The 19,286-nt window shown below is 34.1% G+C and overlaps 1 protein-coding gene across 3 annotated transcripts in view; it reads left to right on the forward strand.

Annotated features, from left to right (window-relative positions):
• PSMD14 (proteasome 26S subunit, non-ATPase 14) overlaps positions 1–18,989 on the forward strand; it is a 93,798-nt gene extending 74,809 nt beyond the window's left edge. For all 3 annotated transcript variants that reach the window (XM_014860063.3, XM_070507972.1, XM_070507974.1), the window contains 4 exons: positions 3,150–3,224; positions 6,444–6,569; positions 16,140–16,202; positions 18,574–18,989. In XM_014860063.3, the coding sequence (XP_014715549.1) occupies positions 3,150–3,224; positions 6,444–6,569; positions 16,140–16,202; positions 18,574–18,672 (363 nt within the window). In that variant the 3' untranslated portion in view covers positions 18,673–18,989. The remainder of the gene's footprint in view (positions 1–3,149; positions 3,225–6,443; positions 6,570–16,139; positions 16,203–18,573) is intronic.
• The last annotated feature ends 297 nt before the right edge of the window (positions 18,990–19,286 follow it).

The raw sequence follows: 19,286 nt of genomic DNA on the forward strand, positions 1-19,286 counted from the left end.
CTTAGATTGACACTGAGCACCAACGTAGGCAGAACTTCCTTCTTTGAAAGGTTGGCAGGCTTTGACCGAAGAAAAAAAGGGTCAGGATTTTCAAGAAGCAAATAATTTAAGTGCTGTTAGTAAATCCAAGATGTATTATTCTAGAAACAATGCTGTAAAACGTGGCTAGCTTCCCAGGTCAGCCCCGGAAAGCTTATTTAGCTCACAGTATATAAAACTATAGAATGGAACCATGCTTTACAACAATGTTACTATGAGAAATTGTTGCAGGTTTCAAATAGCCAGTTAACAAATGAGCATCAGGAACATAGCTTGTTTTAGTGAAGAATTGCCTAAATTTTCCAAAACCCATCATATGTTTAAGTGTAAATTAAAAAGTTAAGTTTAATGCATCAAATTGCATATTATGTTTAATTTGCAATTTGAATGAAGTCTCTGCTTGATAAAACTAATCTTATATTTGGTGTATACTCCCACAATTTGTAATTCACTGTCAACTAGATTGGTTAATTTGAGAGAATTTATTATTCACTGAGTTAAAAGAGTATGTGCTTTTTGGGCTTATGTGGCAGGAGACTGCACATGGGCAGTTTACTTATGATTTGGGATGAATGCACTGGGGGTACACAGCAGTTGAGTAAGTGAAATTAGAACACTGCTTGAGGGTATAATTTGATTTAAACTATTATGTATTGTATCATTATACTTGCTAATCTTTCATGCTGCTTGCGTTATTAGTTTTACTACTTTTATCTAAATAATGTAATTGAAAATCAAATAGGTAGTGCCTTCAAATACCAAACCGTATATTTGAGCAGTACCGTTAATCTCCAAAATGTGGACCTGTGGGCCCATTGGCTGACTTCTGTATTCATTGACCATAGCTGTCAGTAGCTTTATGGCCACTATGTAGAATTATATAGTTAGGGCATTGCACAAAGGTGTTTGGATGAGGGGCAATTGAAACCTGAAATCTAGCCTAAGCTCCGCTCTCCAGCCAGGCTGTGTCTGGTTGGAGAACTGGGCACCTTTTTCTAATTTTTCCACCCAGAGGATGCTCTTCCTAATTTGCATAAGGTGAGTATAGATTAAAAGAGACCCTGATTAATTTCACTTTTTGATCTACACGATACAGCACTTCTGTGCACTGAAATTGAATTCACTGCTGCTGCTGATTATTGAAATGGATAAGAATTTAATAGGTACTCTTAGTACTTTAATTTTGCATACCAACCATTTTATCATAGCATATATTAAGAATATAAGAATGGATTGTTGCAGTACATTTCTAAAATGTTTTAGTACTTGGTAGAGTGATTCTTGCTAGCAAACTTTAGGACTATGCTTTGTTTTCATCCTTATCCTTAAAGCACAAAACTTAATACAAGAATTTCCTAAGATACAATGTAGCATTGTATGATAGAAAAAAACATGGGGTTTTGAGTCAGAAAACTTGGGTTCAATTCCCAGCTTTGACTCTTACTAGCTGTAAACTGGGACAAAGTAAGATTTGTATCTTATTTTCTTCATTTGTCAAAATACAGATGGAACCAGCTTACCTTACTGAGTTGTTGTGAAGATTAGAAGACTTAATATGTAAACAGATGCTAGGTGCTCATTAAATGTTTCCTTTCCACCCCTTCTTCTACCTCAACACCCTAAGACCTGCACTGTAAAATCCAATAATTAGAGAGTATGGTGGTGGTTTTGGTTAGCTTTATCTTTAGATTCCTGAGAGTTAACCTCAAAGCCCTTTTTGTTTTTATACTTGTTGAAGATATGTCCAAGGTTATTTCGGTACTTTCATGTCTTACTAGGCTGATAGAAGCTCCCCCAGAATACTATTCTGTACCTCATTTGAACCTCTGTTGTTAGAGTTAGGTATTTGAGCAGTTTTTTTTTTTTGAAGATTGGCACCTGGGCTAACAACTGTTGCCAATCTTCCTTTTTTTTTTTAAGGGTTGGCACCTGGGCTAACAACTGTTGCCAATCTTTTTTGTTGTTGTTTTTTCTGCTTTATATCCCCCAAACCCCCCGTACAGAGTTGTATATCTTAGTTGCAGGTCCTTCTAGTTGTGGGATGTGGGACGCCACCTCAACATGGCCTGACGAGCAGTGCCATGTCCGCGCCCAGAATCCGAACCCTGGGCCCCGCAGTGGAGTGCGCGAACTTAACCACTCGGCCACAGAGCTGGCCCCTGAGCAGTTGTGAATGGATTCCAGCACATGCAGGGTTATCCTTTCTTAATAAATCATGCCATTAGCTTAAATTTTTATTATGATTTGGCTCTTTGTCTTGGAGATCAAGTGCAGTGGAAAAAATTCTGATTAGAGAGATTGCCTGTCACTGGATAAGAGTGTAAGCTAAATAAACTGAGTAAAGAACAAACTCCACTTTTTAGTTTGGAGACATGCACAGACACAATTATTTGAATCTGTTAGAACTGAATTAAGAAAAAGAGAAACCCCAGATGAATGTTGTGGGTGAGGAAATAAGTGTATTGTTGTGACTTTTTAGGCTTTTCGTTTGAAATAACAAAGAACCCCCTAGATATGATAAAATCAGACTTAATAGGGGCCGGCCTGGTGGTGCAGCCTGTAAGTTTGCACGTTCTGCTTTGGCGGCCTGGGGTTCATCAGTTCAGATGTTGGGTGCGGACCTACACACCGCTTGGCAAGCCATGCTGTGGGAGGCATCCCACATATAAGTAGAAGAAGATGGGCATGGATGTTAGCTCAGGGCCAGTCTTCCCCAGCAAAAAAGAGGAGGATTGCAGCAGATGTTGGCTCAGGGCTAATCTTCCTCAAAAAAAAAAATCAGACTTAATAAATTATGTATTATTTATAAATTATGAATAATTTATAATTTGGATTATGATGAGGTCAAACCCTGTCTCTGACTCTGAGCAAGGGTACTGAAACTGTTGAATGCTTGCTGCTCTGTGTCATGCTTTGAAGAATGTGTGACCCATACCTCTAAAGCCCACTTCTAAATTTGTAGCTGAGAAAAAAAATTTTAATCTTTATTTAGAATAAAAAGCTTTTTTTAGAAGACGGTAAAGATATTGTCTACAGGATATGTCAGTAGTTTCAAACAGTTTATTAGATGAAAAATATTAATTTGACCTTTTGCTAATTTATCTATATAGGCATTAATTCATGGACTAAACAGACATTATTACTCCATTACTATTAACTATCGGAAAAATGAACTGGAACAGAAGGTAAGTTTGAATTTTTATCTTAGAGTCTTAGGAAAGAGTCTTTTAAACCATTTAAACTGTTACCTGGTATATTTGAATTTGAATTGTTGACCTTTTTCATTGATGTGTTCAAATATTTTTTCATTCCTGATGAATTGCAGCATAAAATAAAGGAATATTTTATGTGACATATTGAAAGACATTGTGCCTTATAGGTAGGTGCTAAAGCAGGAGAGGAAATAGGAAACGAACATTCCAGTTTGGTTTTATGATAAATTACAAAAATCTTTCTCCTAATTCTGTGATTTTCCTGATTAACTTATCTTTTCGAGTAAAAGGACCTTTTGTAATTAAATTACTAAATAAATAGCTTTCCGAATTTGAAAGAAATAAATTAGATTGTAATTGTGTAGTACTTTAAAAAAATGTACCATGTTTACCTAGGGTGAACTAAAAGTGAGTCAAAAGGAAAATGCAGTTTAGGGTTTTCAGATATTTAGAGCTAGATTCCTATCCTTTTTTATACCAGGAAGTTTTTGAATTTGATTACTTTTAAGATTACCTAGCATCTTCGTTGATTAGCACTCTCTTGTTTTTCTTGTTTTAGGATTATTTCAAGTACAGTTTTTCTCTTAACCAATGCCAAATATTTAAGTTTCCCTATTACTTTTTTAAATTACAATATGAACTGGCTTTTTTTCTTTACTATTATAATTAGTCACATTCCTAATTAGCTTCTTATATTTCTTTCTGTGAAGGACTTAAAAAAAATTTTTAAGAACACTGACAGCCAGTAAATTTTGGTTCCTGTGTGTACTCTCAAGTCCAAACATGATAAGTAACCAGTAGGAAATAAGACTTTTCTTGCTAGTTCCTCACAATGATACCTTAGAAGGGGATTCTAGTGCGTATGGTGAGTGGGAGGTAGAGTAAGTGGGGCTTTCCATATTATCCCCTCTTTCAACCAGATCACCTCCATTTTTAATCTCATTTATCTATTGTGGGGGGAGGATGCTTTATAAGATTTTCTTTGAAAGAAGAAGGCTGGGGTTTTTTTGTTTGCTAAGCCACTGTTTTTGAAAGGTCAAAGCCACCGATAAATTCACCCAAAGGTTCTAGGTGCTTGAGCATGGTGATGAGCTGCAGGGCATCAGTTCTTCCTTGGCCTGAGGGGAGACACAGAGCCGTAAAGCTCTCTTCTAGCTGCTTGCTTGTGTCACAAAGTTTATATCTGCCGTGGTAGATATAGTTGATAGCTTGAAGTACATTTTCAACACTTATTTTAATTTTACATACAATAGGTATAGGCTTCGAAAAAGGGCACCACTCAGATACAAACTGAAAAATTCACGCAGATATATAAATATTTTATCAGTCTGATATCTGACACTCAGTTATTTGGAAATATCCAGCTAATTACATGTTGATGTAATTAGCTCCCTTATTTTTTCCCTCCCTTATTTTTTTCCCTTTTTTGGTACCCCATGAACTTGGTCACCATCCTTAGCATAAAAGACACACAATATAAATACTTACATAAATTAATTAATGTTATATTTATGTTCTTAGTAGCTCAGTTCAGGTGCTTTCTTGGTACCAAAAGCACTGCCTTTATTCTTTTTCCGCCAATCTATATACTTAACCCCAAGCCTTACCTGAGGGTCCCAGTGGAATCCTTGTCCAGGCATGGTAGGGATAGCCTGCTGCTCTGCACAAACTTTCTTTGTTTGCTTTTGAAGTGGTAGGAAAATCCAATTCTCAACACTTAATTATAGGTAGCTTTATGGCATAGGTGGTTGTAGCTGCACCAGAATTTCTCAAGGATATATTTTCTAGAACACTATGAATAGAGAAGATGGGAAGCAGTCAGAGAAATTGGAGGTACTTGTGCAGGATTTTTCCAGTTTTTTTGCAAGCTACTTTTGCCCCCATGGGCCCTAAAAGGGGAATGGGGAAATTTGAAAGTTTTATGTCTTGAAAAGTCTCATAGGTGATTTTGACATGCAGCTTATTCCTCAGCATAAGAAAAACTTTGTACTGCATATAGCTGCAAACCTCTAAACAAGTAATTTTTTTAAGCTAAACTCATATACTTTCGAGTATGTCTTCAGATCCTCATGGCTCATGGATCTCACTTAAAGTATATTGGTTCTAAGAGTGAAAGAACAGTCATTCTGTAGCCACCATTTGTTTCATATTGCATAATCTTATCACTTATTTAAAAAGCTCTTCTTGTTCAGTGATAGTCTTCAACTGAAGAACATTTGTAGACTAAGACTTTAAGAAAACCGTCTTAATACAATACTCTAAACTTGAAAACTTAGGAACTTCCAAGAATACGTACTCAGAACCAGGAGTCCAATTTGAGAAACAATGAACTAAGGTGTTTAGTTCCATGATCATTAATAGAGTCTGATCCCAATTTGCCAATGTGATTGCAAACTGGATGAATCTGTTATTTCCTTCCCAGTTTCAGGACTTTTCATTCTGACAGTCAAAAAGTTTTAATTTTTTGGATTATAAATGGAATATTAGAATTTGAAAGAAACATAGATTCTCTAGTATAAGCTCTCAATTCATAGATATGTAAACTGAGGCTTAGAAAGATTGACACAAAGTCATTCAGTAAATGGGGCATTTACCTCCCTATCTTGGCATTTGAAAGCTGGGCTATATGAACTATTAGAGATTCTGTGTAGCATGATAGTTTCATTAATTCATTCATTCAACAGATATTTATTGAGTGTCTGCTATGATTAGATATTGTTCTAGAATCTAGACCCTGGTGATCTTGAAATAAACTGGGCAAACTCCTTGCCCTGTTGATTTCTGTAGTAGAAAGAAATGCAAAGAAAACAAAAGTTTCAGGTGTTGATAGTGTTATAAAAATAAAACAGGTTATTTTGTAAAAATAAAACAAGTATGTTTAAGATAGTGTGAGTGGCTTTTCTATGTAGTGTGGTGACGGAAGGCATCTATCTCTAAGGAAGTGAGGATGGTATCCATGCAAAGATAAGGAAAATAGCCTTGGAGGCAGAAGGACAGCAAATGCAAAGGCCATGGGGTTGGAGTACTCCTTAGGTTATATTAATATAAATTTAAGAGAATTCTTATTAGAGTTTAAGTTAATAAAATTAAATTTAAATTCATTAATTCCAAAAGTTTTTTGTGAAGTTGTTTCTCAAGACAAGTGAAGGAAATATCCTTAATACAGGAAAATAATTACTTTATCTTTTTTAGATGTTGCTAAATTTGCATAAGAAGAGTTGGATGGAAGGTCTGACACTTCAGGACTACAGTGAACACTGTAAACACAATGAATCAGTGGTAAAAGAGATGTTGGAATTAGCCAAGAATTACAATAAGGTAAAAGTTATTTCCAAAATTTATTTCTTATAATCATTGGAATATGTATGATTAGATGTCAAGCATTGTATAAATATAAATAGTTGAAAAGAGAATGACTATTTTTTAGATCAGAGAATAAATATTTTACGCTTTGCAGGCCATTCAGTCTGTTGAAACTACTCAACTCTGCCATTGTAGTGTAAAAGCAGCCACAGACAGTATGTAAAGGAATGAGTGAAGATGAGTGAAGCTGTGTTCTAGTAAAACTTTGTTTACTAAAACAGGCAGCTGGCTAGATTTGCCTGTGGGATATACTTTGCCAACCCCTGTTGTAGACCATGTAAAATAGTGTTACGTTTGTAACCTCTTCATTATTCAGAGGAGTTTTTATTAGAAGAGAAGGGGAACAAGGAGATGTAGACAACAATAGCATTTAATACTTGCTATGTATCATTTATTTTATGAACTTTTCTGTTTTTCATTTAATAAGTGTTTGTTGAAAACCTACTATGTGTCAGGCACTGGGTGTTTGGTAAGAAGCAAGACCTGTCCTCACAGAACTTATTTTTTGGTAGGGAAACAGAAAGTAAACAAATAAACACAACATAATACATTATGATTAGTGCTATGAAGAAAATAAAAAGGATGATGTAAAGAAGAGTAACCAGGAGAGACCATTTTATATGAAGATGTTAAAAAAGTTATATTTAGCAGAATCTCCTGAAAATGTTTATTGTGTGCTAAAATATATATGGCCATGGTACTGTTTTTGTTCATAGATTTATATTCTTTTACAATTCTGAAATTAAGAAAAAACTTGAGCTGTGACTAAATTGTATCTTCTGTGTTATGTTAGTTTCCTAGGGCTGCCATAACAAATTGCCATAAACTAGGTGTCTTAAAACAGCAACTTTAGTCTCTCACAATTCTGGAGGCCAGGAGTTTGACATCAAGGTATTGGCAGGGCCTTGCTCTTTCTAAAGCCTCTAGTGGAGGGTCTTTCTTTTCCTTTTCTAGCTTCCGTTGGTCCCAGCATTCTTTGGCTTGTGGCAGCATAACTCTAATCTCTAACCAGGGTTAGGATTTCAACATATCTTTTTGGGGGGATGTGATTCAACCCATAGCATGTATTTTCTGAGTTTTTTGGCCAAAACCGACATAAAGAATAGATTTTACATTTTGACCCGGTGCATGCAAACGTATATTTATGTGTATATATGATTGCAACAAGTTTTATGAAACAATATTTACTCTTATTACATGTGATATATTCTACTTTCTTTCTCATTTGACTCAATTTCATTGTTTCAATTATATACATATTATACACACATATATATATAGCTTGCAACCCATTAATGAGTTGAAAACCTGCAATTTGTAAAACATATATACACCTTATACAATGTTATGTTTGCAAATATTTATCAAATATCTCCTGTTTCAGTGGAAAACAGGGATCCTTCCTTCATTTATAGGAGAACAGGGACAGTAAGAAAAGTTCATAAATAATCAGAGTACAGGCAAAATTGGTGAGTTCCATGACAACTTAGTATTCAAATTGTCCACACACCAGCTGCATTAGTATCACCTGGAATCTTGTTAGAAATGCAGGCTCTCAGACCTACTGAATCAGAATCTACATTTTAAGAAGATTTCTAGGAGATTTATGTACTCATTCAAGTTAGAAGTTAGAGAACACTGCCATGGAGAAGTCCACGTGCAGTCCTGTAGAAGTTCAGAGGCCCTTGCTTTCAGCTGCAAGAGACATAGGATGCTATATTAGAGTATAACGACATTTGAACTTGACCTTAAAGCATGAATAAGATTTGCACATACAGAGAAATGTTACTCTAGGCAAAATAAACATCATGGGCAGAAACTAGGAGACAGAAAAGTCAAAAACATGTTTAGGAAACTGGCTAGAGTACATAATACATGAGGATGAATAGTGAGGAATAAGGTTTTTTAAAAATATTGAAATAACAGAGTTTGGAATATGAAGATAGAGTTATTTTTTGATCAGGGGCATGATCTACCCAGAACCTAACTTTAGAAACATAATTTGACAACAGTATAGAATGTGCTATAAGAGGAAATTTGAAATGGAGATTCTGTTTAGGAAGAGCTTGCTATTACCGAAACAAAAGGTACTAAGTGTCTGGATTACTCTAGTGGCAGTGGGAAGGAATGCATCGATAGACAAATAAAACATGGCACCAGTTGGATAGATGAAGTGAAAGAAGAGGGAGGAATCAAAGAAAAATTCAAGGTTTCCTGCCTAGGTGACTAGAAGTATGTTGGTACCGTTAACATTTTCAGTTTAGGTAGAAGTAGAAGGATTAGGAAAGGAGATAGAATTCTGTTTTAAACAAGCAGTTAGAAATGTGGGACTAAAAATTAACGGTAGGGGCTAGAGCTGAAGATTTTGGAGAGAGTTAAACTTAATATTGGTTGTCACACCAAAAAGTAATATTTCTCTTTTTAAATTAAAAACATCTTACCAAAATGGATATTTGCCAAGAGACAGTGTATAAAATTTACCAAGTGCAGCTACAAGTCTTGAGAGAATTGAGCTTTGAAAAAAACATACAAACTAAATTCCAGCAAAATTAGGTTTGGCTTTGAAGAGCATGCCCTAATATATATGTATTCCAGCTGGAAATCCCCATTGGTTCTAGATTGTAGGGAAAATATTTCTTTCTAGTATTTAATGTTTTCATGCTTGAAGATTAAAGAGAAAGAATTAGTTTATCATACTTAAAAGAGTTTAACCTTTTATAAATTAAAAAGTTATGACTTAAGTTGTTATTCAGCAGACTGTAGGGAATGGCTTTCATTTCTCTGTAACATTACAAGTTTAAGTAAATTCATATTGGTACCACTGCCAGGAAATAACCTATTTATGGTTACTGCTGCCCATCCACAGAAGTTTTTCCTATTTTACAGTTTTAAAAAATCTCTGTAGTACTCAAAAACTTGTAAGATTTGGTTATAAAATGAAAACAATGTGTAAGCTGTGATATGAAGGAGTCCAAATTTGGGAATGTAATTCCCTCTGTGATTGAAAGAAAATGCGGTGGAGTTTTTAGTAACACTTAAAATATAAAAAGAAAGGCCCATGCTACCAGTTCTTCATAGTATTCTTTTTAATTGGTTGATGTTTTAAACTAAGGTAATTACTGTTAGTGCCAGTTAGCTCCTAAAGTAAAAGAAGATTAGAAAATAATTAAATTCCTTTGTCCCAACTTTTGGACTTCAAGTTTGAATTCCATACGAAGATTCTGCTTGATTATTAGTCCTTGATTTCTCTAATTACTGAACTTCAACACCCACAACTCTGTTACTACAGATCTCCTAATTTATTCATTCCAAGATGCATCTATTTTTTAAAATATTGATAAGATTTGATTGGATATTTGTAAATGAATGTGCAAGTGAAAAATGAATTGCAAAAGAGCATTTTAAGAATAGCATGGAAACAAAGTTTTGCCTTGTTTTTAAACACATAGTCCTATAAATTCTGAGATCTTACAATTTACTTTTCAGGTAGAAATATTGTCTACTTAGTAACCTGAAAGAAAGATTGGGTATATCTTGTATATGATTACGTATAAAATATGTAATTGTATGATTACATTTGGTTTATTGTGGTAGCTATATTAAATAGGAAAATCTTGTTTTGCGATAGTGCAATAAGATAAGAAAAACAAAATAAGGTATAAATATTGAGAAAACCAGGCCAGATTATCACCATTTAACTATGATAGGATGTGTTTGCAATCATAGAAATCCAAGAGATTAAACTAGAAAACTGTTATAATCAAGAATTATGTAGGTGGTAACCATGCAGTTACATGGGCTAAAACCAGTTAAAAAATAAAATAGGCAAATCACTTCATAGTAGCATCCAAAATTATAAAATACTTAGGAACAATTACCATAAGAAATATAAATGTATATGACTTAGTTGAATAATACTAAAAAAGTTTGTGAATAAATTCCCTTGTTTCCAAATGAGAGAACTCAATATTGTAAAGCTGCCGTCGAGCTTTCCAAAGATTACTTTCGTTCTAGTAAGAATATCATTGGAGTTTTAAAATTTTGGTAACTTGACAGTAAACTTTATTTGGAGTAAAAATTAAAACTAACATTTATTGAATGCTTTTTAGGAGTCAGACTGGGAGAAAATATTTGTACCTATAATACAGAAAGCACTAGTATCCAAAAAATGCATAATATCCAAAGGATTTCTATAAAATAGTTTTTGAAAACAATAATAAATTGGACAAAAGAGCTATAAAGCACACTGAAGACAAATGGTATACACAGGAAAAAAGCTCAACCTTATTAAGTAGTCAAAGAAAAAAAGTTATAAGTAGAAATTTTTTTTTCTTTTCAAATTAAAAAAATGGTTTGGGAAAATGCACCGCTGGTGGGAAAATAAAGTGATATAACATTTTCGGAGGCCATGTTTCAATTTTATCTTTCAATTTTAAATGCATGTAACTCTTTAAACCAACCTTTTTTCTTATTTATTTTGTTGAGGTAGATTTACCCTGAGCTAAGTAAGATCTGTTGCTAGTCTTCCTCTTTTTGCTTGAGGAAGATTCGCCCTAAGCTAACATCTGTGTCAGTCCTCCTCAATTTTGTATGCGGTTGCCACCACAGCATGGCTGATGAGTGGTGCAGGTCTGTGCCCCGGATCCGAACCCTTGACCCAGGCCACCAAAGCAGAGCACGTGAACTTAACCAGTATGCTACAGGGCTAGCCCCCAAACTGTTTTCGTTTAAGGTTTGTTATGAAGAATAAAATTCTACAAGTACCAACTTAGAGAAATGTTTACAACCTTCTGTTATGTGTAAAAAATTAAACTGTATAACAACGTGAAAAGTCCCTACTGTGTTACCTTCCCTCCCTTTTTCAAAGATACCTCTCCATCTCACATGTATTTCAAAATACTGTGTTGTTAACAGTGTTACCTCTAAGGTTGAAAGGTAGAGAATTACATACTTTATGTAAATCCTGAATTATTTTCAGTTTTTGCACTAAGCAAGTGTTATTTATATCTAAGATTGTGTTAACTTAAAAGTAACAGTGGCTTAAACAAGATAGAAATGTATGTCTCTTGGAATTCAAAGCCAGTTTGAAACTTTAAAGTCATTGCAGACCCAGATTTCTTCTACCTTTTGCTCCACTTTCTTTGTATTGGCTTCTGTCCTTTAGATCTCCTCATGATTCAGGGTGATTAGTAGAGCTTTAGCCATCTCATCTGAGTTCCAGGCAACAGGAAAAAAAAAAGGAAGGGCAAAAAGGGGGTGCTTCCCAGCTAAATCAGTTCCCTTACAGGATCCTTTCTGTTAAGTCCCATCCAGCACTTCTGATTATAACTCATTGGCAGAACTTAGTCAGGTGGACACACCTTGCTTTGAGAAAGGCTATATAATGTAGTCTTTTAGCTAGGAGCATTGTTGCCTTTAATAAAATCAGGATTATATTACAAAAGAAGAAAAGGAAGATGTATAGTGGATAGGCAACAAGTAGACTCTGCCGTAGAAATTTTTTTCAACAAACTGAACTACAATTTCTATTAAACACACACACACTTGTATGCAAACACACTCACGCCTGCACACATATGGTCTTTATTTTATATCTCTATTTCATGTAATTAAATTTTAAAATTGAATTCCCTATAAGATTTTTAGGAAGAATTTATGCTGTTCAGGGCTACTTAATAAATCATGTCTTTGGCTTTATTATTCAGGATGTGTCACTAAAAAGTAATGATTTCCCAAATTGCTATGAATGTTACTTCCAGGTCTTTGGAGAGAGATAGGACTGTGTTTAAATCACAGTTTCATTGCTTATAGGCTATATGGTTGTAGTGACCCCATCATTCTTTGTGCACACTCCTTTTTTGTATGTTTCATACTGCATTATAATTTGAGATTTACAGGCAAGTAAAGCCCAAATGCGAGCTCAGTGAAGAGCAGGAACTGTCTTACTCATAGTGAGTACTTCACAGTGATTACTGAATATGTAAAACGATGAAATTTCTACTGTAGAGGACATGTATAGAATGTACTGGAGTGTTATAAGCTATTCCAAAAGGAGAGTTAGAAAAATCTTTTTAAAGTGGAAGTATTGCTGGGATTAACTTGTAGTTCCCCCAAGGACATAGTGCCTAATTACTTCATATGTAAAATGTAGTTTAACTACTTCACTGGGGTTTTCAAGGATTCAGTAAATTAATATTTGTAAAAGCATGTGTATGTTAATGTTTAATTACTGATGGTTGTAGAAAAAACCACTTTTATTGTTCTCCATACTCACGCCTCTTCTACTTTTTCAGTTCTCTAATTATTTCGTGTTTGTTAATTTTTGCTTTCCCAAGTATGTTTTTTAAAAGCCACTTTTTAAACCTATTCTCTACCCTCATAGCCCATACTATGATTTTCAGTTAGATAGTCAGTACATTGACTTGATATAAAAACCAAGAAGAAAGTAAAATACATTATCCTGACATTCACTGGCAGCTATGCAGAGATTGTTTAACGGTGAAAAAATTTACCATATAGGTGATTTTAGAAAGCATGTGCTTAAACGGCAGCATAGCATGTTAAAGGGTGAACAAAATTAACATGGCAAAGGGAAAAAGAGAAGCCCAAGGAAAACAGGTATTGGAGGACTTCTAAAGGTGTTCAGAAAGTTCAAGAAAACTGAGCCCATTGGAAGTTACCTGGTGGAGATCCTTAAAAGAGTGTTAATAAAGTGCCAAGGATCCAATCCATGTTTTTTAAAGGGTAAATAAAATGGTAGAATTTGAGAGAGTTTTCCATTTGAGAAATTTGACCATTACCAGAAAAAAGTGAATGAGGTTAATGGGTTTAGTAAAAGCCTCTTTAAGATAGGGGGTACATCTGAGGGGATTATGATAATATAGACCAAATTCCAGGAATTTCGTAGAACTGTGCAGACCGTGCATGATGGGATAGCCATCTGGGGGTCTTTGTTGATAAACTGTTAAAAACGTTTCTAGTGTGAATAGCCACAAACATTTTCAGTGCTTTTTTGTTGGTTGAGTAAACCGAAGAGCACGAATGCAAAAGCAAAATTTGATGCCAAATCACAGAGTTGCCATAAACACAGAAGTTTGCCTAGTGAGGACACTGCCTGTGCCTGAATTTCATTTGTTTCTGCTGCTACCATTTCTTAATTTTTGCTGGTGACTAGCCAGATTAGAACTATGAATGAAGACAAACTAGTCTTGCCCAGATGGCAGATGAGGTTATAGGTATCTTAGGTAGGTGGAGAAAATATTTAGGGGTTTGATGATCTGATCTGATCTGGTCTGGTCTATCTTAAAATGTAAGAGATGTGCTTACTCTTTTGTCATTGAGGTTTGCAACCTTAGTGTATGCCTAAATCTACAGCTGCTCCTCATTTTCCAGATGGCATCTATGGCTGGGAGTACTTTTTACCATCTGCACTTCTCAAAGAGTTTGTGAACTCTCTCTTTTAATTATTGGAAATGGAAAAACTAATTGGTAAAGTGGTTAAATGATGTAAAAGATTTAAAAAATTGAGTTAGAGTTTTTTAGACTCTATTTAACCTTTCAAATAAGATCAATGCTTTAAATGCTTTTTGACTTTCATCTTTGCCTATCTGCCATCTTTGATATTTGCAGTACTCCAAAATATTCTGTAATAACTATTTTGTACATGGATTGGTATTTTGAGACAAATTCCAACTCTTACCTCTTTCTAGTACTGTGAAGTACTGTCATTGGCATGTGCATAGAACAACTAACGCTGAATGAGTATAGAGTACAAACTTAATGTGAATTGTTCCATTCATCTAATATGTTTTCATGTTGGTAAGGTATAGTGTCATGATTTGTAAAAGTAATTTAGAAAGACAAACTTTTTGTATGTTGCCAGGATTTTTGTATGTAAAACATTGAGATACCGAGAGAAGCAGTTTCCCAGTTAGGAATTTTTTTTTTAACTAGCTGAGAATAATAGGAGTGACATATGACTCTGAAAATGAACATATTCTCTGTCTAGGGGATTCTAGATTTGGAGTGTTATTAACTTTTATTTTTCTTTCTGTTTTATGAGTCATAAATGTATTTCCTAGTGATGTGTTGTAAATAAGTATCCTCTAATAATCAGTAGATACAATAGTTATACACCATCTTTTCTCTTTAGGCAGGTTCTACTGGGGAAAATTCTCTAGATAGTTTGTCCATTTATAAAATTAGACACTTGCCATCTTTGCTCATTTTCAAGTTCTCTGTTTACAAAACTATTAAGAAGGTGTGAAATGCAGCCAAACTTCCCAGTTTATGGGAAATGTCTGATGATTGCATTTCCTACATGTTCATTGTTCACACATGAAGAAATTTGGCAGCTGCAAGATTATTAAGTTTAGAGTATCCAAATCTAACCCTCACTGGGGTTTTGGTTTCCTGCTTTCTGCCACCACCATCTCACCCCCTTTACCATCTTTCTGGTAAGTGCCCGGGTGGTATTTCTTAGAGTTGGTGATCCTTAATTTCATTCGTTTTCCATTTATCAGATGCTATGGATAAATCATGGTCCAGGAGTGCACCTGATGCAGAGTGCTAGCTTCAGGCAGTAACGTACCCAAACTGTTGAGAAGGAGGTTCCTTAAACTTCGAATTCTCAATAAAGATGCTTTGTGGTGGTGCCATTATTGCGAGAGGAAGGCAGTGGGTAGCTAATCTGAATCTTCTGTAATTATTTCAGAATGACTCTGCTAGAAAATTTATGATCCTACACATAAGATTTTGTAGCTAACTCTGAAAATAGTAGAAGGTGATTTGCTTATATTATTGTTATGGTTGTTTTAATTTTTATTTGATTTGGCTTTTGATTCGAGTAACTTTTTGATGTTGAAAACTTCAGATTATTCTCTATTTCTTCATGATTACTAAAGATCACTCACGTGGAGTAGTGAGGGTTTTTTCCTGAATACATGTATTACTTTTAGAGGTTTAAATATGTGAAGTGATTAAGAGAGAAAACTATATGATTTATTAAGTGGATCAAAAGTCAGCAGCTCCTTTGGTCTTAAGTGTTACTGGTATTAAATAGATACTGGGTATGCACAGGTTCAGTTGACAAGAAAAAAAGAGACAAATGAGAACTTGGGAGGGAGCTAGAGTGAAAGTAAGAAAAGGAAAAGACGACGGAATAGGACTAGTTAGTACTACAATGTCATAATGAACTACCCCGGGTGCTTCTACCCTTCGGTTTAGCCTTCCCTCAAAGAATTCATAACGGTTTCCAAATGGTTAATGCTACCATTTGGTGATCTAGTTTGATATTTTCAATGTCTTTTACGTATTTCTTGTCTATTTTCAAAGTAATGGTGGTAATAGATTTCATTACCCTGAAGGTTATTCTGAAGATGAGCAAAATTGCTTTTTTTCAGTAACTTACTTGAATAAAAGGTTCTATGAATGAAAATTATAATCACTATTGTCTTTGCTGATTATTCTGCAGTGGGAAAAGTAAATTTAGAATTTGAAACTCTGTCCTTTGTGTTTCATTCACAGGCTGTAGAAGAAGAAGATAAGATGACACCTGAACAGCTGGCAATAAAGAATGTTGGCAAGCAGGTGAGGTGTACTGTAATAGGTTATGCAGTCGAATAATAATATGCTCTTGTAGAGTTAAAACTGTTTTAGGGCTATATGATTTTTTTTCTGTCTGTTCACTCTATATTTTTCTTCTGTCGTGTAAATGTGATAATAATTTTAAAGGTCACTGAATTATTTGATGTCAAATTCTTTGCCGTCTGTAGAGAAGTAAATCATAAATATGCCTGTGAGATACTATCTTTAGTGAAAATAATTTACTAGAAAGAAATTACGAACTTGTGTCCTGAGTTAATTTTTTAAGTATTATTTTTACTTGAAATATTATCAGTGAAGATCATTAATAGAATGGTAGATTTATTTCATAATGATACAGTTTATCAATATGTAGGCTTCAATATGTAAGTAATGTTCCTGAGAGAGCTTAGAGCTTTGTTGGACTATACTGAGTGAAGAGAAAGGGTTTTAAGTATTTGCTCTTTCACTTTTCCAAGATGAAATATATATTTTAGTTCCTATTTTCTGAGGGTTGGGGGGAATATACCAACCAATTAAATGAATCTACAGATTAATTAGACTGTTTTTTAAAGAATGTTGATTACATTTTTTTCATTTCATGGAACATGGTTATCATATTGCTGATGTTGGCAGAATCTTGATATTTCAGATGCAAGACACTAAGCTGTCTTTGCTTTCAGCCATCCTACCATATGCTCTGATCCCATCACATCTCACAAGCTCTGTAGGTTTGGGCCAGGACCATTCTTGGATGGGAAATCTCTAAGAATCACCCAGCTGCCACAAGAAGTAATGTAGATAACTGAGCGAAGTGTATTACCAATTCACTACAAAACCAGTTACTCCAACAGAGCAGTAGGGGCAAAGGTCTGGCTTACATATCATAATTGGTGAAATCAGATCTCACTACATTCTGAATATTTTAATTTAAAAACAAGAACTCTCCAAAAACAAAGTGAAATATAGTTCATCTTCTTCTCTTCATCCGGTGTGATATAGTTACCCGTGTTTTCTTTTCCTACTACTTATTTTAGTCTAATATATAATATTAGATCATCTCTTGGAGCCTTGTACTTTTATAGAATACAGTAACTATTTTTTGAATAAGTAACTGAAGCTATAGTTTCTTGATGTAGATTTCATTTAACAGTTAGCAGCAAATAAAAGGACTAAACTAAAATAAAAGTGAATGAAAAATATATAATTGGCAAAGTTCAATATTAATCAGAATCGTTTTTAAAAAATACACTACTTCACTGGTTTGGCCTACTGCATGGCAAAAGCAAAACTGTCTATAATGGAATCAGACCAATATCTTTTTCTCCTGCCAGTCTTTCTCAGTCTCTTTCACCTAAAATGCCCTAAGGCATATTTCTGAAATAAAGAAAATTTCAAATTATTATGTTAGCATGTCGTATCTCTGGGTTGTTTAAAGAAATCAAGCGTATTGAAATTGTAGTTTAGAAAAGAACAGCCAAGAAATAATTCCAGTGATGAACATTTGTTTAAAGTTAAGAGTCTTGGGTATTTTAGCAATACTCATAAGAAAATAATGCTTTATTGGAAGTTTTTTATTGTGTGCAATATATATCCTTTATTTGAAAGCTTTCAAATTTAACTAAAATACTTCATTCAGCTCAACCTTAAACATAAATATAAATTGAGCATTTTAATTTAACTTCCTTTATTACAAAGCAATTTTAAGCCTCATTTTTAATTCAGATATTTCAAATACAGATTTGATCAGGTCTAAGTTAAAAGATTGTACCTATATATTCTTTTGCTATGATACATTTTTTCAAAATAGCTGCCTGAAATATTTACTCTTAGCATTTTAGAATTGATGCAAATTGTATTTAAATTTTTAAGCTACCAACAATGACTTTTGATCCAAGAATATTTCCTGAATCATTTAAAGCACTATTCCTGAAATATTAAAATTATACAGGGATTAAATTTAAATTAAAATAATAGAGGAAGTGATGAGAATTCACACTGAACTCATACCTGTTTGTATGTCTGCTTTGAGTAAAGTATCCCCTTAGACATTCAATATATGTGAAAGGCAGAAAATACACACACGCACTCGGGCTTATACACACATATAAATGCTTACACTTTTTTTTTTAATCATATGATTGCAGGCTGTGTAGAATTCCTTGTTACTCTTTATAATCTCTGATAGAGAGTCATAGCATTGATTGTGTAAATCAGTTTTTCATTGTAACAGATTTAGAAGTTAAATTGTAAAATATATATAAATTTAGGTTTGGCTTTCTTTACCAGTTTTATCAGTTACTGAAGAAATCTAAGTAATTCGTTTACCAGTAATACAGTTCTTTTTTCTTTTTCTTTCCTTATTTTTTTCTTTTAGGACCCCAAACGTCATTTGGAGGAACATGTGGATGTACTTATGACTTCAAATATTGTCCAGTGTTTAGCAGCTATGTTGGATACTGTCGTATTTAAATAAAGCAATGCAAAAAGCTATTAGTGATACTTTCAGTGTATATTCCTCTATTGTTCCTAATGCTCAAAATCAAGGGACCTCTGAAGGTGTATTTGGTTAAATGTAAGACATCTGGCATCATTTGCAGCACTGTAACACCTTCAGTCTCAGTTGTACAATTACTTCTGTTTCTTTAGTCAGGGTCTTTGCAGATTCCAAAGTTGTATAAGAATACATCAAAGTGGACAAATTTTGTTAAGATCCCATTTAATATTTGAAGAAATCAGTAACACAAATATATTTTGATTGTTGCTTACAAAATAAAATACATTTACAATCTATGTCTCCTGAGGTCTTTTTGCTACTGGGTGGAATTGACAGAATAACATTTGACAGTGCTCTAGAAATCTCACACAAAGATATGTTTCCCTTTGCATTCTGAGATCTTATGACACATAAAACATCAATGTGATAACAAAACTTCACAAATGTAAAATGATTGCCATTAATCAGTGGCTACCTCATTAGTGAGTAACCCAGAAAAATGTTGACATATTTTATTGAAAGTATTTGTCACAAGTTAATATTGTATACTGAATAGCTTGTTAACATATTATACATTCAGGGTTTCAGAGGAG

Source organism: Equus asinus, chromosome 4, assembly GCF_041296235.1.
Source record: "Equus asinus isolate D_3611 breed Donkey chromosome 4, EquAss-T2T_v2, whole genome shotgun sequence".
Taxonomy (NCBI): domain Eukaryota; kingdom Metazoa; phylum Chordata; class Mammalia; order Perissodactyla; family Equidae; genus Equus; species Equus asinus.